General features: G+C 33.0%; 1 protein-coding gene across 1 annotated transcript in view; it reads left to right on the forward strand.

Annotated features, from left to right (window-relative positions):
- Positions 1–20,543, forward strand: part of LOC136028644 (casein kinase I-like) — a 70,467-nt gene extending 49,924 nt beyond the window's left edge. Inside the window, exon 3 of the mRNA XM_065706497.1 lies at positions 20,353–20,543. Within this exon, the coding sequence (XP_065562569.1) occupies positions 20,353–20,543 (191 nt within the window). The remainder of the gene's footprint in view (positions 1–20,352) is intronic.
- Positions 20,544–27,150: the final 6,607 nt, after the last annotated feature.

Raw genomic sequence — 27,150 nt, forward strand, 5'->3', positions numbered from 1 at the left:
CTCCCAGGAAGTTCCCATTTCCTTTAAATCCTTATTTATGACATCCTCCCAACCCAGACAAGGACGACCTGCTTTCCGTGTAGCCCCAGACGGTTGGCCAAAAAGGACAATCTTCGGTAATCTGTCATCCTTCATCCGTAGAACGTGGCCTAGCCATCTCAACCTTTCTTTCATTATAGCCCCAGAAAGCGGGATTGAACCACACTTTTCGTACAACCTACTGTTTGAAATACGGTCAGTCAGCCGGGTACCCAGAACAATCCGTAGGCAATTTCTCTGGAAAACATCTAGTAAATTTTCATCTGCTTTTCGGAGTGTCCATGCTTCAGAGCCATATTTGACCACTGTCATCACTGTAGCTTCCAATATTCTAATCTTGGTTTGTAGGCTTATCTTTCTATTCTTCCAAACATTTTTTAACTGTGAAAAAACACCCTGAGCTTTAGCTATTCTACTTTTAACATCTTCACTGCTCCCACCATCTTTACTAATAATACTACCAAGGTAACTGAAGCTCCCAACCTGATCAATCTTTTCGTTACCTAAGGTCACCTGTTCATCTTCACTTATTTCTAACCTTAGTGACTTAGTCTTCTTAACATTAATTTTCAAGCCTATTTTAGCACCCTGAACTCGTAAAACCTCTAAAAATTCATTCATTTTGCTCACACTTTCATCTAATATGCTTAAATCATCAGCATAATCTAAGTCCAGGAGCGTTCTTCCTCCCCATTTGATTCCATGGTCTCCAATTGCCTTTCCTGTGCTCCTTAAGACGAAGTCCATCAAAATGATCCATATAAAGGGGGATAGAACACAACCCTGCTTAACTCCTGATTTAATACAAAACCAGTTGCTAACCTCATTTCCTACCTTAACCGCAGCAGTATTATTCTCGTACATAGCGCAAATCACTTTAATGTATTTTTCTGGTATACCATATAACGATAAGACCTTTGTTAACGCTGTTCTATCAACAGGATCGAAAGCTTGCTCATAATCGATAAAACTAAGGACCAAAGGTGTTTGACAACGAAGGGACTTCTCAATTATTAACCTAAGAGTGATGAAAACATGGTCGACACATCCTCTACCTTTTCTAAAACCGCATTGTTCTTCCCTTAAAACTTTGTCTACAGCATGTCTCAGTCTAAAAAGTATCATATTACTCAGTAATTTGCTACCTACAGAGACCAGACTAATGCCTCGATAATTCCGACATTCACTCTTGTCACCTTTCTTATACAGTGGTTTAATTAAGGTTTTCCTAAAATCATTGGGTACTTCCCCTTTTTCAAAAATCATGTTCATAATCTTCAGTAGCTTATTCCTAACCTCAGAGCCACCATATTTAAGGAACTCATTAATCATACTATCAGTACCTGGGGCCTTATTATTTTTTAATCCTTCTAGTACTGTCGCTAATTCTTCCTCACTAAACAAATCTTCCTTCACATCCAAGGTATCACAAACTTTTTCATTTTCATCTATATCTTTTCCTGCAACTGTATCTCGGTTTAGCACATTCTCAAAATGTTCCACCCATCTTTCTTTAACTTTTTCCTTATCACTAATTGTGACCCCATTTCTATCTTTAACTGGGACTAGTCCGGATCGGCTACTCCCTTTCAATTTATTAACATGCCAGTATAATATTTTACTATTATGCCGTCTAGCCGCATCTTCCAGATCCTCAGCAATTTTATCCATCGCCTCCATTTCACATCTCCTTAGTTCATATTTTAATGCTTTCTCCACTTTCTTTACATTCCTTTTGTTTTCATACGACCTATCGCTCAGATAATTCTTATACAAACCCCTTCTACTCTCTATTAAACCTAAAGCTTTTTCACTAATATTCCTAGTTGCTGTCTTAGCACTCTTCCCTAGGATACCATCAGCAACTTCACAAATTGTATATATTAATATATATATATATATATATATATATATATATATATATATATATATATATATATATATATATATATATATATATATATATACTAGCTGTTGGGGTGGCGCTTCGCGCCACCCCAACACCTAGTTGGTGGGGGCGCTTCGCGCACCCCCAAGCCCCCCCGCGCGCGTAAGTCGTTACGCGCCATAATAGTTACGCGCCATTGTAGTTGTGTCCCTATGTCCCACCTGTGAATATAGTTATATATATATATATATATATATATATATATATATATATATATATATATATATATATATATATATATATATATATATATATATATATATATATATGGTTTTAACTACGTAAAACTTGCGAATATACAACATTCTTTGCTGTCCCATTGTCTTTGCATATAAATAGATTGTCAGGTTTACCGACTCTTGAACATGCAACATATAATGGTCCATGGGAAAACAATCTGTATTCAGATCTATACCTCATGATTCTAATGATTGCCCTTGAGCTTTGTTGATGGTGATTACTAATCGACCATTCCCTGTCCCGGTGTCCCGGTCGTCATTTACATCCCCCTGTTTCCCCCGGTGTCCCCGTTGTAGTTGTGTCCCTGTGTCCCGGTCGTCATTTATATTCCCTGTGTCCCGGTCGTCATTTGTATCCCGGTGTCCCGGTCTGTATATACATTCGTTTTTTAGTTTTGTTTTTCTCCTTTATTTTTTTCCTTTTTTTTTCTTTTTTAGCTTATTTAGATTTTTAGATTTTTTAGTTTTTTTATTAGTTTTTAGTTTTTTTTTCTTTTTAGTTTTTTTGTCCCGGTCGTCATTTATATCCCCCTGTTTCCCCCGGTGTCCCCGTTGTAGTTGTGTCCCTGTGTCCCGGTCGTCATTTATATTCCCTGTGTCCCGGTCGTCATTTGTATCCCGGTGTACCGGTCTGTATATACATTCGTTTTTTAGTTTTGTTTTTCTCCTTTATTTTTTTCCTTTTTTTTTCTTTTTTAGTTTATTTAGATTTTTAGATATTTTAGTTTTTTTATTAGTTTTTAGTTTTTTTTTCTTTTTAGTTTTTTTGTAGTTTTTACCTTCTTTTTAGTTTTGTTAATTTTTTTTTTTACTTATGTCCTGGTCGTCATTTATACTCCCTGTGTCCCGGTGCTTTGTTGATTGCTAATCGAACATTCCTTTTGTCCTGGTCGCTTTCTCTTTGAATGTCGTCATTTATTTTTTTCTTTTTTAGTTCTTTTAGTTTTTACCTTTTTTAGTTTTTTTTAGTTTTTTAGATGAAAATTTTTTTTAGTTTTTTCCTTTTTTTCTTTTTAGTTTTTTATTGGTTTTTACCTTTATGTTAGCTTATTTTTCAGTTTTTTCCTTTTTTTTAGTTTTTTTTATTTTTATTTTTTTTAGTTTTTTACCTTTTTTGAGTTTTTTTAGTTTTTTTAGTTTTTTAGCTTTTTTACTTTTTTTATTAGTTTTTAGTTTTTTTTGTAGTTTTTGCCTTTTTTTTAGTTTTTTTAGTTTTTTAGCTTTTTTATTAGTTTTTAGTTTTTTTTGTAGTTTTTGCCTTTTTTTAGTTTTTTTAGTTTTTTAGCTTTTTTATTTTTTTTTATTAGTTTTTAGTTTTTTTTGTAGTTTTTGCCTTTTTTTAGTTTTTTCAGTTTTGACGTCACCTGATCCAGTTTTTTCAGGTGACGTCACCTGATCCACGATCCACAGATCCACAGACAACTTATTTTTATATATATAGATAGTTTTTTTTTTTACTTATGTCCTGGTCGTCATTTATACTCCCTGTGTCCCGGTGCTTTGTTGATTGCTAATCGAACATTCCTTTTGTCCTGGTCGCTTTCTCTTTGAGTTTCGTCATTTATTTTTTTCTTTTTTAGTTCTTTTAGAGTTTTTTTAGTTTTTTTAGTTTTTTAGGTTTTTTACTTTTTTTATTAGTTTTTAGTTTTTTTTTGTAGTTTTTGCCTTTTTTTAGTTTTTTCAGTTTTTTTTTAGTTTTTTATTAGTTTTTACCTTTATTTTAGCTTATTTTTCAGTTTTTTCCTTTTTTTTAGTTTTTTTTAGTTTTTAGTTTTTTTAGTTTTTTACCTTTTTTTAGTTTTTTTAGTTTTTTTAGTTTTTTAGCTTTTTTATTTTTTTTATTAGTTTTTAGTTTTTTTTGTAGTTTTTGCCTTTTTTTAGTTTTTTTAGTTTTTTAGCTTTTTTATTAGTTTTTAGTTTTTTTTGTAGTTTTTGCCTTTTTTTAGTTTTTTTAGTTTTTTAGCTTTTTTATTTTTTTTATTAGTTTTTAGTTTTTTTTGTAGTTTTTGCCTTTTTTTAGTTTTTTCAGTTTTGACGTCACCTGATCCAGTTTTTTCAGGTGACGTCACCTGATCCATCCACAGACAGACAGACAACTTATTTTTATATATATAGATATATTAATTACGTAAAACTTGCGAATATACAACCTTCTTGGCTGTCTCATTGTCTGTGCATATAAATAGATTGTCAGGTTTACCGACTCTTGAACATGCAGCATATAATTTTTCATGGGTAAAACAACCTGTATTCAGATCTATACCTCATTATTCTAATGATTGCCCTTTAGCTTTGTTGATGGTGATTGCTAATCGAACATTCCCTGTGTCCCCGTCGTCATTTATATATCCCCCTGTGCCCCCGGCGTCCCCGTTGTTGTTGTTTCCCTGTGTCCCGGTCGTCATTTGTGTCCCGGTGTCCCAGTCTGTAATTTCTCTTTGAGTGTCGCGGTCGTCATTTATATTCCCTGTGTCCCGGTCGTCATTTGTGTCCCGGTGCTTTGTTGGTGGTGATTGCTAATCAAACATTCCTTGTGTCCCGGTCGCTTTCTCTTTGAGTGTCCCGGTCGTCATTTATATTCCCTATGTCCCGGTGTCCCGGTCGTCATTTTGGTTCCGATGTCCCGGTCATTAATTTCGTCAGTCGACAAACATGACGTCAGTTGACACACAAACATGACGTCACTCGACACACACACAGACACACACACACATACACAGACAACTTATTCTTTGTCTTATCTTCCAGTTACCATATCCTGCAACAAAAGTAAAGAGCTGCAAAATATTCAGCTTTCCCGTTTCAGCTCTGAAGTGAACTATGAATTGCATTAGAATCAAGAATCACCTGGGGTGTGTGCCTGGAATTGGATGCAGTAACACTCACTAAACAGAGTGATCCCTCTTACAGGGTACTTTCAGGAATAAATATAATATTCTCCTCTGTGCTCTTGATTTAAGGCTTTTTATTCTACTAATCAATTCAGCTTTTATAATTTCAATTTACTTACTGTAATTTCCTATTATTATATAGCTGGAACAGTGATTCTGGTGTACTAGTGGAACTGGTACTAGTGATTCTATTCCTAGTAAATTCAGCAGGCATAAATTATAAGTAAACAGAGTGATATCTTGGTTTGTGTTTATACTTGCTTTGTCTATAGATTTTCCAACTTTTGAAACCGCGCCATGTAATTCACGATGCTGCACAACTACAACGGGGAAGCCAGGGGCACAGGGGATATATAAATGACGAGGGGGACACAGGGAATGTTCGATTAGCAATCACCATCAACAAAGCTCAAGGGCAATCGTTAGAAAAATGCGGTATAGATATGAATATGGATTGTTTTCCCATGGACAATTATTCTGCTGCATGTTCAAGAAAATGCGGTATAGATATGAATACGGATTGTTTTCCCATGGACAATTATTATGCTGCATGTTCAAGAGTAGGTAAACCTGACAATCTATTTATATGGACAGACAATAGAACAGCAAAGAATGTTGTAGTATATTCGCAAGTTTTAAGTAGTTAAATATATATTATATATATCTATATATATAAAAATTAAATTATACATATATATATATATATATATATATATATATAAAAATTAAATTATACATCTATATATATAAAAATAAGTTGTTTGTGGGTTATGTCTGTCTGTCGAGTGACGTAGTGTTTGTCCGCATATGACGTCTGAATTATTTCACACTAATACAAAAGAAGAAAAAAAACTAAAAAAGGTAAAAACTAAAAAAAAACTAAAAACTAATAAAAAAAACTAAAAAAGCTAAAAAACTAAAAGAAACTAAAAAAACTAAAAAAAGGTAAAAAACTAAAAAAAACTAAAAACTAAAAAAGAAAAAACTAAAAAAAGGAAAAAACTGAAAAATAAAAGAGAAAAAGAAAACTAAAAAATATAAATAAAAATAAAAAAACTAAAAAAGATAAAAACTACAAAAAAAACTAAAAAGAAAAAACAAAAAAAACTAAAAAAGCTAAAAAAAAGGTAAAAACCAATAAAAAAAACTAAAAAGAAAAAAAGGAAAAAAAAAACTAAAAATTTTTTTCATCATATAATATGACGTCTGAATTATTTCATCATATACCAATTCAAAAACGAATGTATTCAAGCCAATGTAGCTGAGTTGATAAGGTGTTATATTCCAGGTTCTAGGTTCAAGAGGTTCCAGGTTCGAACCTTGGCTTTAGCATTAATATAAAAGAAGAAAAATCTAAAGAAGGTAAAAACTACAAAAAAACTAAAAAGAAAAAAAAGAAAAAATCTAAAAAAGCTTAAAAACTAAAAAAAACTAAAAAAAAGGTAAAAAACTAAAAAAAAACTAAAAAAAGGAAAAAACCATAAAATTAACAAAAAACTGATAAAAAAAAACTAAAAAAAGCTAAAAATCTAAAAAAAACTAAAAAAAACTAAAAAAAGGTAAAAACTAAAAGAACTAAAAAAGAAAAAAAACTAAGAAAAGTAAAAAAACTGAAAAATAAAGGAGAAAAAGAAAACTAAAAAAATAAAATAAAAATAAAAAACTAAAAAGATACAAACTTCAAAAAAAAAACTAAAAAGAAAAAAGAAAAAACTAAAAAACCTAAAAAAAGGTAAAAACCAATAAAAAAAACTAAAAAGAAAAAAAGGGAAAAAATTGAAAATTTATTTTATCATATACCAATTCAAAAACGAATGTATATACAGACCGGGATATCGGGGCACAAATGACGACCGAGACACCGGGATGACGACCGGGACACAGGGAATATAAATGACGACCGGGACACAGGGACACAACTACAACGGTGACACCGGGGGCACAGGGGGGATATATAAATGACGACGGGGACACAGGCAATGTTCGATTAGCAATCACCATCAACAAAGCTCAAGGGCAATCATTAGAATCAGGAGGTATAGATCTGAATATGGATTGTTTTTCCCATGGACAATTATATGTTGCATGTTCAAGAGTCGGTGAACCTGACAATCTATTTATATGCACAGACAATGGGGCAGCGAAGAATGTTGTATATTCACAAGTTTTACGTCGTTAAAAACATATCTATATCTATATATATATATATATATATATATATATATAAATAAGTTGTCTGTCTGTGTGTCTGTCTGTCAGGTGACGTCATGTTTCTGTGTCGACTGACGTCATGAAGTTAGTTGTCGTCATTTTTGCTATGATGGTGATGTCATTAATGGTATTTAAGACATGCGTTCACGGAAAAATGTTTAATTGTAAAATGACTGAAGAACCTACAATGGCAACAGCCGAGGAAGCTGCTCAAAGCGTCTATGCCAAAAAACTTGCTGCTGATAGAGAAAGTAAGAAAAGAAAGCGTGCAGAGGAATCACAAGAACAGCAAGAAAACAGGCTTGCAACTGATATAGAAAGTAAGAAAAGAAAGCGTGCCGAGGAATCACAAGAACAGCAAGAAAACAGGCTTGCGGCTAGAGAACGCAAAACCGCGCAGTTAGATGAAAATCCACCTGGAAAGCGAGAGTCAAAACATATCAAAACTGAAAATGATAGTGATGATGATTGGGTTTGGGATTTTGACTTGGATAAGGTCATCAATGCCTACCAGATTTAAGTTAAAAAACAAAGGTTCGGCGATATGTACTTCATAGTGACGCTGAAAAATAAAGAAGAAAAAAAACTGAAAAAATGTAAAAAACTAAAAAAAAACTAAAAAGAAAAAACACTCAAAGATAAATTACAGACCGGGACACAAATGACGACCAGGACACTGGGACACAGGGAATATAAATGACGACCGGGACACTCAAAGAGAAAATACAAACTGGGACACCAGGACACATATCAGTTCGGCGATATGTACTTCATAGTGACGCTGAAAAATAAAGAAGAAAAAAAAAACTGAAAAAATGTAAAAAACTAAAAAAAACTAAAAAGTAAAAACACTAAAAGATAAATTACAGACCGGGACACAAATGACGACCGACACAGAGGGAATATAAATGACGACCAGGAACCTCAAAGAAAAATTACAGACTGGGACACCCGGACACAAATCACGACCGGGAATATAAATGACGACCGGGACGAAGGGAGACAACTACAACGGGGACGCCGGGGGCACAGGCGGGATATATTATTTACGACTGAGACACAGGGATTGTTTGAATAGAAATTACAGACCGGGACACCGGGACACAAATGACGACCGGGACACTGGGACACAGGGAATATAAATGACGACCAGGACACTCAAAGAGAAAATACAAACTGGGACACCAGGACACAAATGACGACCGGGACACAGGGAATATAAATGCTATTTATATGCACAGACAATGGGACAGCGAAGAATGTTGTATATTCGCATGTTTTACGTAGTTAAAAATATATATTCATATCTATCTCTATTCACAGGTGGGACACAGGGACACAGCTACAATGGCGCGTAACTAATATGGCGCGTAACGACTTACGCGCGCGGGGGGGCTTGGGGGGCGCGAAACGCCCCACCAACTAGGTGTTGGGTTGGCGCGAAGCGCCACCCCAACAGCTAGTATAGCTAGCTGTAACAGTAACAGCTAGTATATATATATATATATATATATATATATATATATATATCTATATATATAAAAATAAGTTGTCTGTGGATCTGTGGGTCTGTGGATCTGTGGATCAGGTGACGTCATGTTTCGGCTGACGTCATGAAATTAGTTGCCGTCATTTTTGTTATGACGATGCTTAGTATATTGTAAAACACATTAATTTGGTTAATAATATACCATTTAAAACACCAAAATGAACATGCTGGAGTAGTCACTCGGTGAGAGAGGGTGTCAGAACGGAAAATGAAGGTCCCAGGTTCAAATTCTGGTTAGGCTAAAAAAGGTAAAAAACTAAAAACTAAAAAAAAAACTGAAAAAACTAAAAAAAGGCAAAAACTACAAAAAAAACTAAAAACTAATAAAAAAATAAAAAAGCCGAAAAACTAAAAAAACTAAAGAAACTAAAAAAAGGAAAAAACTTAAAAAACTAAAAACTAAAAAAAAACTAAAAAAAAGGAAAAATGAAAAATAGAAGAGAAAAAGAATACTAATAAAATTAAAAATAAAAATAAAAAAAAATAAAAAAGATAAAAAGCTAAAAAAAGGTAAAAACCAATAAAAACTAAAAAGAAAAAAAGGTAAAAAACTAAAAAAAAAATTCATCTAAAAAACTAAAAAAAACAAAAAACGTAAAAACTAAAAGAACTAAAAAAGTAAAAAAAAAAACTAAAAAAAGGAAAAAACTGAAAAATAAGTGGGATATAAAACAGGGGGATATAAATGACGACCGGGACACCGGGACATAAGGAATAAAAATGAATCAGAAAATACAACTCATGTTTCCAAATGACGTCGTTTGGAGCCCAAATTGAAAATCCAGATCAATTTATGTCTACTTTCAAAGTAAAAGGGCAAATTTATCATAGAGCAGGGTCTCTTCTACCATTCTCAGGCGAGAATCATAGCAGCGACAATTGGACAGCGAAGAATGTTGTTTATTCGCAAGTTTTACGCAGTTAATTTGTATTGACGTCATTATTAGTACATACGGCTTTGCATATGCACAGACAATGGGAAAGCCAAGAATGTTGTTTATTTGCAATTTTTGCGTAGTTTGAAACACATATATAAATCTATCTATATTCACAGGTGGGACACAGGGACACAACTACAATGGCGCATAACTAATATGGTGCGTAACGACTTACGCGCGCGGGTGGGCTTGGGGGGGCGCAAAGCGCCCCACCAACTAGGTGTTGGGGTGGCGCGAAGCGCCACCCCAACAGCTAGTATATCTATATATATAAAAATAAGTTGTCTGTGGATGGATGGATGGATGTGTCAGGTGACGTCACCTGAAAAAACTGGATCAGGTGACGTCAAAACTGAAAAAACTAAAAAAAGGCAAAAACTACAAAAAAAACTAAAAACTAATAAAAAAAATAAAAAAGCTAAAAAACTAAAAAAACTATAAAGGTAAAAACCAATAAAAAACTAAAAAAAAAACTGAAAAAACTAAAAAAAGGCAAAAACTACAAAAAAAACTAAAAACTAATAAAAAAAGTAAAAAAGCTAAAAAACTAAAAAAACTAAAAAAAAAACTAAAAAAAGGTAAAAAACTAAAAAAAATAAAAAATAAAAAAAAACTAAAAAAAAGGAAAAAACTGAAAAATAAGCTAAAATAAAGGTAAAAACCAATAAAAAACTAAAAAAAAAAGGAAAAAACTAATAAATGACGACACTCAAAGAGAAAGCGACCAGGACAAAAGGAATGTTCGATTAGCAATCAACAAAGCACAGGGACACAGGGAGTATAAATGACGACCAGGACATAAGTAAAAAAAAAAACTATCTATATATATAAAAATAAGTTGTCAAACTAAAAAAAGGCAAAAACTACAAAAAAAACTAAAAACTAATAAAAAAGCTAAAAAACTAAAAAAACTAAAAAAAAGGCAAAAACTACAAAAAAAACTAAAAACTAATAAAAAAAATAAAAAAGCTAAAAAACTAAAAAAACTAAAAAAACTAAAAAAAGGTAAAAAACTAAAAAAACTAAAAACTAAAAAAAACTAAAAAAAAGGAAAAAACTGAAAAATAAGCTAAAATAAAGGTAAAAACCAATAAAAAACTAAAAAAAAAACTGAAAAAACTAAAAAAAGGCAAAAACTACAAAAAAACTAAAAACTAATAAAAAAAGTAAAAAAGCTAAAAAACTAAAAAACTAAAAAAACTAAAAAAAACTAAAAAAAGGTAAAAAACTAAAAAAAATAAAAAATAAAAAAAAAATAAAAAAAAAGGAAAAAACTGAAAAATAAGCTAACATAAAGGTAAAAACCAATAAAAACTAAAAAGAAAAAAAGGAAAAAACTAAAAAAAATTTTCATCTAAAAAACTAAAAAAAAACTAAAAAAGGTAAAAACTAAAAGAACTAAAAAAGAAAAAAATAAATGACGACACTCAAAGAGAAAGCGACCAGGACAAAAGGAATGTTCGATTAGCAATCAACAAAGCACCGGGACATAGGGAGCATAAATGACGACCAGGACATAAGTAAAAAAAAAATTAACAAAACTAAAAAGAAGGTAAAAACTACAAAAAAACTAAAAAGAAAAAAAAAACTAAAAACTAATAAAAAAACTAAAAAATCTAAAAATCTAAATAAACTAAAAAAGAAAAAAAAGGAAAAAAATAAAGGAGAAAAACAAAACTAAAAAACGAATGTATATACAGACCGGTACACCGGGATACAAATGACGACCGGGACACAGGGAATATAAATGACGACCGGGACACAGGGACACAACTACAACGGGGACACCGGGGGAAACAGGGGGATATAAATGACGACCGGGACAAAAAAACTAAAAAGAAAAAAAAACTAAAAACTAATAAAAAAACTAAAAAATCTAAAAATCTAAATAAGCTAAAAAAGAAAAAAAAAGGAAAAAAATAAAGGAGAAAAACAAAACTAAAAAACGAATGTATATACAGACCGGGACACCGGGATACAAATGACGACCGGGACACAGGGAATATAAATGACGACCGGGACACAGGGACACAACTACAACGGGGACACCGGAGGAAACAGGGGGATGTAAATGACGACCGGGACACCGGGACAGGGAATGGTCGATTAGCAATCACCATCAACAAAGCTCAAGGGCAATCATTAGAATCATGAGGTATAGATCTGAATACAGATTGTTTTCCCATGGACCATTATATGTTGTATGTTCAAGAGTCGGTAAACCTGACAATCTATTTATATGCAAAGACAATGGGACAGCAAAGAATGTTGTATATTCGCAAGTTTTACGTAGTTAAAACCATATATATATATATCTATCTATATTCACAGGTGGGACATAGGGACACAACTACAATGGCGCGTAACTATTATGGCGCGTAACGACTTACGCGCGCGGGGGGGCTTGGGGGGGGGCGCGAAGCGCCCCCACCAACTAGGTGTTGGGGTGGCGCGAAGCGCCACCCCAACAGCTAGTATATATATATATATATATATATATATATATCTATATTCACAGGTGGGACATAGGGACACAACTACAATGGCGCGTAACTAATATGGCGCATAACGACTTACGCGCGCGGGGGGGCTTGGTGGGGGCGCGAAGCGCCCCCACCAACTAGGTGTTGGGGTGGCGCAAAGCGCCACCCCAACAGCTAGTATATATATATATATATATATATATATATATATATATATATATATATATATATATATATATATATATATATATATATATATATATATATATATATATATATATATATATATATATATATGGTTTTAACTACGTAAAACTTGCGAATATACAACATTCTTTGCTGTCCCATTGTCTTTGCATATAAATAGATTGTCAGGTTTACCGACTCTTGAACATGCAACATATAATGGTCCATGGGAAAACAATCTGTATTCAGATCTATACCTCATGATTCTAATGATTGCCCTTGAGCTTTGTTGATGGTGATTGCTAATCGACCATTCCCTGTCCCGGTGTCCCGGTCGTCATTTACATCCCCCTGTTTCCCCCGGTGTCCCCGTTGTAGTTGTGTCCCTGTGTCCCGGTCGTCATTTATATTCCCTGTGTCCCGGTCGTCATTTGTATCCCGGTGTCCCGGTCTGTATATACATTCGTTTTTTAGTTTTGTTTTTCTCCTTTATTTTTTTCCTTTTTTTTCTTTTTTAGCTTATTTAGATTTTTAGATTTTTTAGTTTTTTTATTAGTTTTTAGTTTTTTTTTTCTTTTTAGTTTTTTTGTCCCGGTCGTCATTTATATCCCCCTGTTTCCCCCGGTGTCCCCGTTGTAGTTGTGTCCCTGTGTCCCGGTCGTCATTTATATTCCCTGTGTCCCGGTCGTCATTTGTATCCCGGTGTACCGGTCTGTATATACATTCGTTTTTTAGTTTTGTTTTTCTCCTTTATTTTTTCCTTTTTTTTCTTTTTTAGTTTATTTAGATTTTTAGATTTTTTAGTTTTTTCATTAGTTTTTAGTTTTTTTTTCTTTTTAGTTTTTTTGTAGTTTTTACCTTCTTTTTAGTTTTGTTAATTTTTTTTTTTACTTATGTCCTGGTCGTCATTTATACTCCCTGTGTCCCGGTGCTTTGTTGATTGCTAATCGAACATTCCTTTTGTCCTGGTCGCTTTCTCTTTGAGTGTCGTCATTTATTTTTTTCTTTTTTAGTTCTTTTAGTTTTTACCTTTTTTAGTTTTTTTTTAGTTTTTTAGATGAAAATTTTTTTTAGTTTTTTCCTTTTTTTCTTTTTAGTTTTTTATTGGTTTTTACCTTTATGTTAGCTTATTTTTCAGTTTTTCCTTTTTTTTTAGTTTTTTTTTATTTTTTATTTTTTTTAGTTTTTTACCTTTTTTTAGTTTTTTTAGTTTTTTTAGTTTTTTTAGTTTTTTAGCTTTTTTACTTTTTTTATTAGTTTTTAGTTTTTTTGTAGTTTTTGCCTTTTTTTAGTTTTTTCAGTTTTTTTTAGTTTTTTATTGGTTTTTACCTTTATTTTAGCTTATTTTTCAGTTTTTTCCTTTTTTTAGTTTTTATTTAGTTTTTAGTTTTTTTAGTTTTTTACCTTTTTTTAGTTTTTTTAGTTTTTTTAGTTTTTTAGCTTTTTTATTTTTTTTATTAGTTTTTAGTTTTTTTTGTAGTTTTTGCCTTTTTTTTAGTTTTTTTAGTTTTTTAGCTTTTTTATTAGTTTTTAGTTTTTTTTTGTAGTTTATGCCTTTTTTTAGTTTTTTTAGTTTTTTAGCTTTTTTATTTTTTTTATTAGTTTTTAGTTTTTTTTTGTAGTTTTTGCTTTTTTTTAGTTTTTTCAGTTTTGACGTCACCTGATCCAGTTTTTTCAGGTGACGTCACCTGATCCACGATCCACAGATCCACAGACAACTTATTTTTATATATATAGATAGTTTTTTTTTTTACTTATGTCCTGGTCGTCATTTATACTCCCTGTGTCCCGGTGCTTTGTTGATTGCTAATCGAACATTCCTTTTGTCCTGGTCGCTTTCTCTTTGAGTTTCGTCATTTATTTTTTTCTTTTTTAGTTCTTTTAGTTTTTACCTTTTTTAGTTTTTTTTAGTTTTTTAGATGAAAATTTTTTTTAGTTTTTTCCTTTTTTTCTTTTTAGTTTTTTATTGGTTTTTACCTTTATTTTAGCTTATTTTTCAGTTTTTTCCTTTTTTTTAGTTTTTTTTATTTTTTATTTTTTTTAGTTTTTTACCTTTTTTTAGTTTTTTTAGTTTTTTTAGTTTTTTAGCTTTTTTACTTTTTTTATTAGTTTTTAGTTTTTTTTGTAGTTTTTGTCTTTTTTTAGTTTTTTCAGTTTTTTTTTTAGTTTTTTATTGGTTTTTACCTTTATTTTAGCTTATTTTTCAGTTTTTTCCTTTTTTTTAGTTTTTTTTATTTTTTATTTTTTTTAGTTTTTTACCTTTTTTTAGTTTTTTTAGTTTTTTTAGTTTTTTAGCTTTTTTATTTTTTTTATTAGTTTTTAGTTTTTTTTTGTAGTTTTTGCCTTTTTTTAGTTTTTTTAGTTTTTTAGCTTTTTTTATTAGTTTTTAGTTTTTTTTGTAGTTTTTGCCTTTTTTTAGTTTTTTTAGTTTTTTAGCTTTTTTATTTTTTTTATTAGTTTTTAGTTTTTTTTGTAGTTTTTGCCTTTTTTTAGTTTTTTCAGTTTTGACGTCAACTGATCCAGTTTTTTCAGGTGACGTCACCTGATCCATCCACAGACAGACAGACAACTTATTTTTATATATATAGAAGATAGATATATATATATCTATATATATAAAAATAAGTTGTCTGTGTGTGGATCTGTGGATGGATCAGGTGACGTCATGTTTGTCCGCATATGACGTCTGAATTATTTCACACTAATACAAAAGAAGAAAAAAACTAAAAAAGGTAAAAACTACAAAAAAAACTAAAAAGAAAAAAAACTAAAAAAGCTAAAAAACTAAAAAAAAACTAAAAAAAGGTAAAAATCTAATAACTAAAAAAAACTGAAAAAAATAAAAAAAGGCAAAAACTACAAAAAAAATAAAAACTAATAAAAAAACTAAAAAAGCTAAAAAACTAAAAAAAAACTAAAAAAAACTAAAATAAGGTAAAAAACTAAAAAAAACTAAAAACTAAAAAAGAAAAAAACTAAAAAAAAGGAAAAAACTGAAAAATGAAAGAGAAAAAGAAAACTAAAAAAATATGAATAAATATATATGAAAAAAAACTAAAAAAGCTAAAAAACTAAAAAAAAACTAAAAAAAGGTAAAAACTAAAAACTAAAAAAAAACTGAAAAAACTAAAAAAGGCAAAAACTAAAAAAAAAAACTAAAAACTAATAAAAAAACTAAAAAAGCTAAAAAACTAAAAAAGCTAAAAAAGGTAAAAAACAAAAAAAAAACTAAAAACTAAAAAAGAAAAAACTAAAAAAACTGAAAAATAAGAGAAAAAGAAAACTAAAAAAATATTAATAAATATAAAATATATAAATATAAATATAATATAAATTAGCAATCAACAAAGCACCGAGACACAAATGACGACCGGGACACAGGGAGTATAAATGACGACCAGGACATAAGTAAAAAAAAAAACTAAAAAAACTAAAAAAACTGTCTGTCTGTCGAGTGACGTCGTGTTTGTCCGCATATGACGTCTGAATTATTTCACACTAATACAAAAGAAGAAAAAAAACTAAAAAAGGTAAAAACTACAAAAAAAACTAAAAAGAAAAAAAACTAAAAAAGCTAAAAAACTAAAAAAAAATAAAAAAACTAAAAACTAAAAAAAACTGAAAAAACTAAAAAAAGGCAAAAACTAAAAAAAAAAAAACTAAAAACTAATAAAAAAACTAAAAAAGCTAAAAAACTAAAAAAACTAAAAAAACTAAAAAAAGGTAAAAAACAAAAAAAAACTAAAAACTAAAAAAGAAAAAACTAAAAAAAAGGAAAAAAACTGAAAAATAAGAGAAAAAGAAAACTAAAAAAATATTAATAAATATAAAAAATATAAATATAAATATAATATAAATTAGCAATCAACAAAGCACCGAGACACAAATGACGACCGGGACACAGGGAGTATAAATGACGACCAGGACATAAGTAAAAAAAAAACTAAGAAAACTAAAAAAAATGGTAAAAACTACAAAAAAACTAAAAACTAATAAAAAAACTAAAAAATCTAAAAATCAAAATAAACTAAAAAAGAAAAAAAAGAAAAAAGGAAAAAAATAAAGGAGAAAAACAAAACTAAAAAACAAATGTATATACAGACCGGGACACCGGGATACAAATGACGACTGGGACACAGGGAATATAAATGACGACCGGGACACAGGGACACAACTACAATGGGGACGCCGGGGGGCACAGGGGGATATAAATGACGACCGGGACACCGGGACACCAGGAATATAAATGACGCCCGGGACACTCAAAGAGAAATCACAGACTGGAACACCGGGACACAAATGACGACCGGGACACAGGGAATATAAATGACGACCGGGACACAGGGACATAACTACAAAGGGGACGCCGGGGTGCACAGGGGGATATATAAATGACGATGGCGACTCAGGGAATGGTCGATTAGCAATCACCATCAACAAAGCTCAAGGGCAATCATTAGAATCATGAGGTATAGATCTGAATACGGATTGTTTTCCCATGGACCATTATATGTTGCATGTTCAAGAGTCGGTAAACCTGAAAATCTATTTATATGCACAGACAATGGGACAGCAAAGAATGTTGTATATTCGCAAGTTTTACGTAGTTAAAAACATATATATATATATGGGGCGTAACTAATATGGCGCGTAACGACTTACGCGCGCGGGGGGGCTTGGGGGGGGCGCGAAGCGCCCCCACCAACTAGGTGTTGGGGTGGCGCGAAGGGCCACCCCAACAGCTAGTATATATATAAATAAGTTGTCTGTCTGTTATGTCTGTTACACTTTGTCTGTTACGCCAGATTATATCTTCTAATTCGAAAAAAGAAAAATGGTAAAAAACTAAAAAAAAACTAAAACTTAAAAACTAAAAAAAAAATTAAAAAAAGTAAAAAAGAAAAAACCTAAAAAGAAAAAACGTAAAAAAAGAAAAAAAAGAAAAAACTAGAAAAAATTGGGAATTGTACAAATATTTCAATATATTTTGACAATAGATTAAAGTAATTCGAAAACCTTAAAACAGATACCCCAAATTTTGAGATTTAATATAAATTGTTGGAGCTTTAGCATGTTTGGCACGTAAAGAATTTTCCAAGTGTCAATATTAGAATGAACATTGACAAATTGAAGAAAACAAATCAATAAAAAGAGGAAACTAAAAAAAAGAAAAAACTAAAAAAGAAAAAATAATAAAGAAGAAACTGTATCTAAATATATAAAAATAAGTTGCATATATGCATGTTTGTTTGTTTGTGGGTTTGCATTTGACGTCATTATAAGTATATAAGGCTTTGCATATGACGTCATTATAAGATGACGCTACAGACCGGGACACCGGGACACAAATGACAACCGGGACACAGGGAATATAAATGACGACCGGGACACTCGAAGAGAAATTACAGAGCGAGACACCGGGACACAAATGACGACCGGGACACCGGGACAGAGGGAATATAAATGACGACCGAGACACTCAAAGAGAGATTACAGACTGGGATATCGGGACACAAATGACGATCGGGACACAGGGAATATAAATGACGACCAGGACACAGGGACACAACTACAACGGGGACGCGTACAACCTGGGACAGCAAAGAATGTTGTATATTTATTTATATGTATATATATATATATGTTTTTAACTACGTAAAACGTATGCGAATATACAACATTCTTCGCTGTCCCATTGTCTATGCATATAAATAGATTGTCAGGTTTACTGACTCTTGAACATGCAACATATAATTGTCCATGGGAAAAACAATCCATATTGAGATCTATACCTCATTATTCTAATGATGTGTCCCTGTGTCCCGGTCGTCATTTATATTCCCTGTGTCCCGGTCGTCATTTGTGTCCCGGTGTCCCGAACTGTAATTTCTATTCGAACAATCCCTGTGTCCTGGTCGTCATTTATATATCCCACCTGTGCCTTCGGCGTCCCCGTTGTAGTTGTGTCTCTGTGTCCCGGTCGTCATTTATATTCCCTGTGTCCCGGTTGTGATTTGTGTCCGGCTTTCCCAGTCTGTAATTTCTCTTTGAGGTTCCCGGTCGCCATTTATATTCCCTCTGTCCCGGTAGTCATTTGTGTCCCGGTGTCCCGGTATGTAATTTCATCAGGTGACAAACATGACGTCAGTCGACAAACAACTTCATGACGCATACAACTCAATCCTTAAAATGACGTCAGTCGACAAATATGACGTCGTTTCCAATCAGTGAGACCATTAGGTAGTTTCTTTAATGCTGGGAAGGATTTAACCCGCGGTGATTTAGTTTGTGGAGTGTATTTACTTCCTTGTTTTTGTGGGAAGTTTTATATTGGTAGAACTCACCAACAGTTTATTGAAAGATTTATTGAGCATCACAACTCAATAGAAAAAAATCTACAATTAAGAAAGCCTCCTGAAACTTTTGTTTCGGATCTGGCTGAACATACATTCTTTCATCCTGAACATTTTATACAATTTGATGAGGCTATAGCTATTTCTAATGACAGGGGTTTTTCTCAGTGGGCGAGGGAGGCTATAGAAATTAAAAAATATATGTTTGCTAATCTTTCAATAAATAGAGACAAGGGGAATTTAAATATTTATCCAATTTATGGTTGTCTTTTGAAAAAAGAACCAATAGTCAATAAGGGAATTAAAATTTTACATAATCACCAGGGGACAAGAATACCTACTGGACCAAAAAGAGTTGCTTCAATGTTAGCTAACAAGAGGATTATTTTTGCGACAGAATAGTTAACTTAGTTTCAATTTTCATTATCTTTCCTATGAAATATAAGCGTCATTTTAATCTTTCATCTCTTTTCTCTCTACTGGCCGCAGTATCTTTTGAGGTTTTTTGTGGAGTTTTATCTCTTATTGTAGTTTGTTCACTCAATGAAATTCAAATTCAGGATTGAAATAACTTTTTTAAATACTCATAGTCAGGTTTTTGAGTAAACTCCAACTCGTAAATGTTTTTCATGTATAAATACAGCTCAGGATAATTTTCAAGTGTATTTTTCCAGAGTGACTTATCATTTTTTAGTTTTATTTTAGTTTTTATTACTTTTTTTTCATGTTCATCTTTGTCTTTAAAACGACCGAGATAGCTCCAAGGGAGCTTTCCTAACGTCAAAAAAATCAAGACGTATCCAAATGATTCAAGGTCATCACCTCTTCCCTGAGTTGAACGCAAATGGGCGTTTATCGATGCATATTTTTTATTGCCTTCAAAATGATTCGTCACGATCTGTTTGTGGTGTTCTCCGTCGTTAATGTACTTTTTGGAAAGTCCAAAGTCGATTAAAAAAAAGCTGGCATTCTCCAGTCGATTCTTATCCAACAGTGGCTCTTTACTATTTTCTTCGAATTGTACTGCGGTATTCTCCGGCTTCAAGTCCATATGCAAATAACCCAAATCATGTAGAGCCCTTAGTGCCTCTATTAATGTACTAGCAAAGCGCTTAACTATGGAATATTTTAATGATGTAGGATTGGTCCTATCACCTAAAAATTTATCTAAGGATGGTCCTAGCAGCTCCAGTATCATATATGCTATGTTTTCATTGTAATTAAAATAAAAAAACTTTGGAATTCCTTTTTTTCCGCTAAGCTCTTTTAAAATTGTTGATTCTTTTCTTAGATTATCCATAGCTCTGTTTTTGCGTTTTGGTGACTTTTGAATTATTTTGATTGCCACAAGCTTCCCTGTTGTTCTATCTCTTAGGGAATAAACTTCACCAAAACATCCTTTTCCTAATAAACTTAAAAGATCGTATTGAGGTTTCAGAGAAACAAGCAGATCGAAAATACCGTTTTCATCCTCTGCTTTCAACTCATTTGCTTGTGAAGAACTCTTTAATTTAGACTTAGTTGCTGATAATCGGATCGAAGCAGAACCCGAGGAGTCCAGAGGAGATTGGCTCTTGGCACTGACCCCACTTGATGATAAGCTAGACGAAGTAAGCGATTTGGATATAATAGCATTCGTTGATGTCCCATCGTTGCTACTTTCATCGTTTAAGCATATTATACATAATGCCTTCAAAGTGACATAACTATAATAAAGAGCTGTGTCAATACCATTACAGATGTCTGAAACTCTAATGCCGTTTTTGCTTAGAAAAATAGCTAAGGTGTGAGTTCCAAAGAACCCTAAGGTGCTATATGCGTAACGCATTTAGAAAAATTCTTAATGTACAGCTCAACCCATAAAGCGATGTATCAGGTTCATCAAACCAAAAAAAAACATCTTTTAAATTTTCAGGTAGTCTCTAGTTTCAGTTGAAAAATAAAAATTATTGCTCAGACACCAGAAACAATTTTGCAGTTTACATGTTAACTTCAGCGATTTTTAACTGAAAAGTTAAATAATGTAAAAAAAATTCTCTTCTCTGGAAATATAGCACTTTTTTAGTTAGGCCAAAAAAAGTTTGGTTTCAGGTGATAATTTTAACTTTGAACTGAGAGATGAAATAAAATTATTCTATTTAAAATTTTCAGGAATTGCTCTAGTTTCAATTGACAAATTAGATTATTTATTAAAATCCTGAAATTACTGCATTTTATACAACAATATCTGCATGGTTTTTTAATGTTAAAAATACTATTTTTAATCTTTGTATAGAAGATGATGTTTATTGCGTTTGCTACTCAGTGATAAACAAAAATGTATTTTTTTATTAAAAAACTTATTCCATTTAAAAAATTATTTTACTAATTATAAAATATTTTTAAATGGATCAAATTTTTTAAATGACCCATTTAACAACTAATTATGATTTTCCAGTACCCTGATAGCTGTGGAGAAAGAAAGAAACGAAAATAAAAAACAATGGTGCTGTTGACGCAAAATATCGTGGCTACAGTCACTTCAGTAGTTTTTCAGGCCAATGGATTTTCCTTGTTGTTCAACCCAAAGGACTGTAAGTTTCCTTTTAGGAGTTTTTGACATGGAGGTTTTAATAATATGCTTTGTGTTTCGATCTGGCATTATTTTTAAAAGTTATTTTCTGTTTTATTTTTTAGTATGGGACGTTATTGTCTCTTATCAAGTTGCTAGCTACCATTGTAGCCCGGATTACTAGTTTATTTATGGAAGATGTTCCATAACAGCACATGAAATTTTACAATTAAGCTTTAAAAAATTAAGCAAACAAAATTTTACAGTTAAGTTTTATCGAAATCATAGTTACTATTTCAAAACCAGCTTGTAATTGCAATTTTTTGCATTGATGAAATTTTTTCAAAAGTGTTTGTTTCTTTAGCCTGCTATTGAGCGGTTGTAAATCCTAGCCCTGGACTATTATGAGATTGTAAGACATCAAACAGAAAATACAGCCTATTATTTGCTCTTTGACCCATGACTTTTTTTGCTAGTGTGGTTGTAGTAATACTTGCAACCTATTAAAACACGAAAACGTCCATAGTAACCAAACAAAATAGCGTGAAACCTTTTGAAATGGTGTCGGACCAAAACAGAAAGTATCTTATTGGAACCACCTTCACCAAAAACCGTGTACAAGAGACTTATTCCTGCATCATGGAGGCACTCCATGGAGCTGCAAAGCCTCATAGCAAAACACCGTCCGGTCCCAAACCCTAGAAGCCTTCAAAGAAGGAGTCATTTAAAAAACCTTGACACATCACCAACAAGATTTCTTACGAAAGATTCAACACTGCTCAATACTACTCCACACTAACTTTAGAAGTCCCTTATTTCTTTCTGCTAAGCACTTTTCAAAATATTGATTCTTTCCTTAGTGAATCTTCCTAATTGTTCAATTACCACAAGCTTCCTCGTTGATATATCTCTCAGGCAAAAAAACCATAATTTCAGAAGTTCCTAATTTTGTTTGAGAGAAACAGGCAGACTGAAAACGTTACTTTCAGCCTTGGCTTTCAACTCTTTTGATTGTGAAGTCATTCACAATGCTTGCTCTTTTTTGTCTCTTTTGATATGCTAGCTCGCTAATTGTCGCAACGAAGAAAACCCGATATTGCCTTTGGGCCATAAATTGAATACTGCTTTGGCTTAGAATATTAGCTAAAATATGAGTTCTTACACACATTAGAATATTAAATCTGTAAAGTCTTTAGCAAATATTACCGATCGGAAAATATTAAACCCTCAGTCAAAACAGCACATGAAAGTTTATTTTCAAAACAAACCGTTACAATTAAGATTTAACAAAATCATAGTTACTTTTTCTAAACCACCTCTTGATTGCAATTTTTTCACATTTGATGGTTTTTAAAACAATGGTTTTTAACTTTTGGTTGCTTTGAGCAGTGGTTCAGTCTAGCCCTGGTCTATTTTAAGATTGCAAGACATAAAATAAAAATTGCACCCTGACTCCTATACTCTTTGACCCGTGAAAGTTTTTGCTATCGTAGTTGCAGCGCAGGTAACCAAAAAAAAAGCCTGGAACACCTACAATGGTGGTGGATCGAAACAAAAGGACCTTATTAGAATGACTTGGCTAAAAACCATATACTGAAAACTTGTAGTTCCTTGTCAACAAGGAAAATCTATCAGCATAAAAAACTATGAAAATCGTTTTCTTTTCCATAGGGAGTAGCTCTTTTCGTGTTTTTTTTTTTTTTTTTTACTCCGTAGGCATCGGGGAACTAAAACACTATGCAGAGTTTTTTAAGGGCTTGTTTTCAAGGAAATTACTAAATCCTATAGCAACTTGCTGTAAAATAACCTTTTAGGTAAACTTTTATCCCACCCCAATCAAACACCACTAGAGGACACTTCATAAAGCTGAATTCTCTCAGTTGCAAAACAATATCAAGTCCTAAACCCTAGAAACGCTCAAGAAAAGAGCCATTTGAGAACCTTGACATATCAAACAGTTCGTGGTAACGAACTGTAGTAAAGAGCGACCAGCTCAATAAATGAAACTCTAAAAAACGGAATTTCGATGCTAAAAGATACATCAAAAGAATCGGATTTTCATGCTGATTTTAAGTATATAAGTATTATCAAATTTAGTCTTTGTCATCAAAAGTTACGAGCCTGAGAAAATTTGCCTCATTTTGGAAAATAGGAGAAACACTCCCTAAAAGTCATATAATTTTAACGAAAATCACACCATCGCATTCAGCGTATCAGAGAACCATACAGCAAAAATTTCATGCTCCAATCTACAAAAATTTAGAATTTCGTATTTTTTGCCAGAAGACAGATCATGGGTGCGTGTTTATTTGTTTGATTGTTTTTTGTTTTTTTTTTTTTTCCAAGGTTCATCGTATCGACCATGTGGTCCTAGAATGTCGCAAGAGGGCTCATTCTAACTGAAATGAAAAATTCTAGCCCCCTTTTTAAGTGACCAAAATAATTGGAGGGCACCTAGGCCCCCTCCCACGCTCATTTTTCCCAAAGTCTACGGATTAAAATTTTGAGATATTCCTTTCGTTCCGCATAATCGAAAACCATAATAACTATGTATTTTGGGATGACTTACTCCTCCACAGTCCCTGGGGGAGGGGCTGCAAGTTACAAACTTTGACCAGTGTTTACATACAGTAATGGTTATTGGGAAGCGTACAGACGTTTTCAGGGGTAATTTTTGGTTTGGGGGGGGGTTGAGGGGAAGGGGCTGTGTTGAAGGATCTTTCGTTGGAGGAATATGTCATAGGGGAAGATAAATTCAGTGAAAAGGGCGTAAGATTTTCTAGCATTATTATAAAAAAACAATGAAAAAATAAACATGAAAAAGTTTTTTTTCAATTCAAAGTAAGGAGTAGCATTAAAACTTAAAACGAACAGAGATTATTACGCATATGAGGGGTTCTAAAAATACTTTAGCATAAAGAGCGAGGTATTTAGGAGGAGATAAATACTTCGCCCTTTATACTAAAATATTTTTAGTAATTTCAATTATTTATTCTACGGCATTTTTGATTCAGGGGTCATTCCTAGAGAATTGGGACAAAACGTAAGATTCAGTGTAAAGAGCGAGGTATTAGCGAGGAGACAAATTCCCTCGTATCTATCTATCTATATAAAAATAAGTTGTCTGTGTGTGTGTGTGTGTGTGTCGAGTGACGTCAAGTTTGTGTGTCGACTGACGTCATGTTTGTTGATTGACGAAATTACACACCGGGAAATCGGGACACAAATGACGACTGGGACACCGGGACATAGGTAATATAAATAACGACCGGGACACTCAAAGAGAAAGCGACCGGGACACAAGGAATGTTCGATTAGCAATCACCATCAACAAAGCACCGGGACACAAATGACGACCGGGACATAGGGAATATAAATGACGACCAGGACACTCAAAGAGAAATTACAGACCGGGACACCGGAACACAAATGATGACCGGGACAAAAATGACGACCGGGACACCGCAACACAGGGAATTTAAATGACGACCGCGACACTCAAAGAGAAATTACAGACTGGGACACTGGGCCGGGGGCACAGGGGAATATATATAAGACGACAGGGACACAGGGAATGTTCGATTAGCGATCACCATCAACAAAGCTCAAGGGCAATCATTAGAATGACGACCAGGACACTCAAAGAGAAATTACAGACCGGGACACCGGAACACAAATGACGACCGGGACAAAAATGACGACCGGGACACCGCGACACAGGGAATATAAATAACGACCGCGACACTCAAAGAGAAATTACAGACTGGGACACTGGGACAAAAATGACGACCTGGACACAGGGATACAACAACAACGAGAGCGCCAGGGGGCACAGGGGGACATATAAATTACGACAGGGACAGAGGGAATGTTCGATTAGCAATCACCATCAACAAACCTCAAGGGCAATCATTACAATAATGAGGTATAGATCTGAATACAGGTTGTTTTTCCCATGGACAATTATATGTTGCATGTTCAAGAGTCGGTAAACCTGACAATATATTTATATGCACAGACAATGGGACAGCCAAGAATTGTGTACATTCGCAAGTTTTACGTAGTTAAATATATATATATATATATATATATATATATATATATATATATATATATATATATATATATATATACATATATATATCTATATATATAAAAATAAGTTGTTTGTCTGTGTGTCTGTCTGTCAGGTGACGTCATGTTTCTGTGTCGACTGACGTCATGAAGTTAGTTGTCGTCATTTTTGCTATGACGGTGACGTCATTAACGGTATTTAAGACATTTGTTCACGGAAAAATGTTTAATTGTAAAATGACTGAACAACCTACAATGGCAACAGCCGAGGAAGCTGCTCAAAGAGTTTATGCCAAAAAACTTGCTGCTGATAGAGAAAGTAAGAAAAGAAAGCGTGCCGGGAAATCACAAGAACAGCAAGAAAACAGGCTTGCGGTTAAAGAACGCAAAACCGCGCAGTTAGATGAAAATCCACCTGGACAGCGAGAGTCAAAACATATCAAAACTGAAAATGATAGCGATGATGATTGGGTTTGGGATTTTGACTTGTATAAGGTCATCAATGCCTACCAGATTTAAGTTAAAAAAACAAAGGTTCGTCGATATGTACTTTATAGTGACGCTGAAAAATAAAGAACAAAAAGAAAACTGAAAAAAGAAAAAAGGTAAAAAACTAGAAAAAAAAAAAGAAAAAACACTCAAAGAGAAATTACAGACCGGGACACAAATGACGACCGAGACAGAGGGAATATAAGTGACGACCGGGAACCTCAAAGAGAAATTACAGACTGGGACACCCGGACACAAATCACGACCGGGACACAGGGAATATAAATGACGACCGGGACACAGGGACACAACTAAAACGGGGACGCCGGGGGCAAAGGCGGGATATATAAATGACGACCGGGACACAGGGATTGTTCGAATAGAAATTACAGACCGGGACACCGGGACACAAATGACGACCGGGACACCGGGACACAGGGAATATAAATGACGACCGGGACACTCAAAGAGAAATTACAAACTGGGACACCGGGACACAAATGACGACCGGGACACAGGGAATATAAATGACGACCGGGACACAGGGACACATCATTAGAATAATGAGGTATAGATCTGAATACGGATTGTTTTTCCCATGGACAATTATATGTTGCATGTTCAAGAGTCAGTAAACCTGACAATCTATTTATATGCACAGACAATGGGACAGCGAAGAATGTTGTATATTCGCATGTTTTACGTAGTTAAAAACATATATTTATATCTATCTCTGTTCACAGGTGGGACACAGGGACACAACTACAATGGCGCGTAACTAATATGGCGTGTAACGACTTAAGCGCGCGGGGGGGCTTGGGGGGGGCGCGAAGCGCCCCACCAACTAGGTGTTGGGGTGGCACGAAGCGCCACCCCAACAGCTAGTATATATATAAATATATATATATATATATATATATATATATATATATATATATATATATATATATATATATATATATATATATATATATATATATATATATATAAAAATAAGTTGTCTGTCTGTCTGTCTGTGGATTAGGTGACGTCATGTTTCTGTGTTGACTGACGTCATGAAATAAGTAAGAAAAGAAAGCGTTCCGAGGAATCACAAGAACAGCAAGAAAACAGGCTTGCGGCTAAAGAACGCAAAACCGCGCAGTTAGGTGAAAATCCACCTGGATAGCGAGAGTCAAAACATATCAAAACTGAAAATG

Source organism: Artemia franciscana, chromosome 1 (genome assembly GCF_032884065.1).
Source record: "Artemia franciscana chromosome 1, ASM3288406v1, whole genome shotgun sequence".
In the NCBI taxonomy this organism is placed as follows: domain Eukaryota; kingdom Metazoa; phylum Arthropoda; class Branchiopoda; order Anostraca; family Artemiidae; genus Artemia; species Artemia franciscana.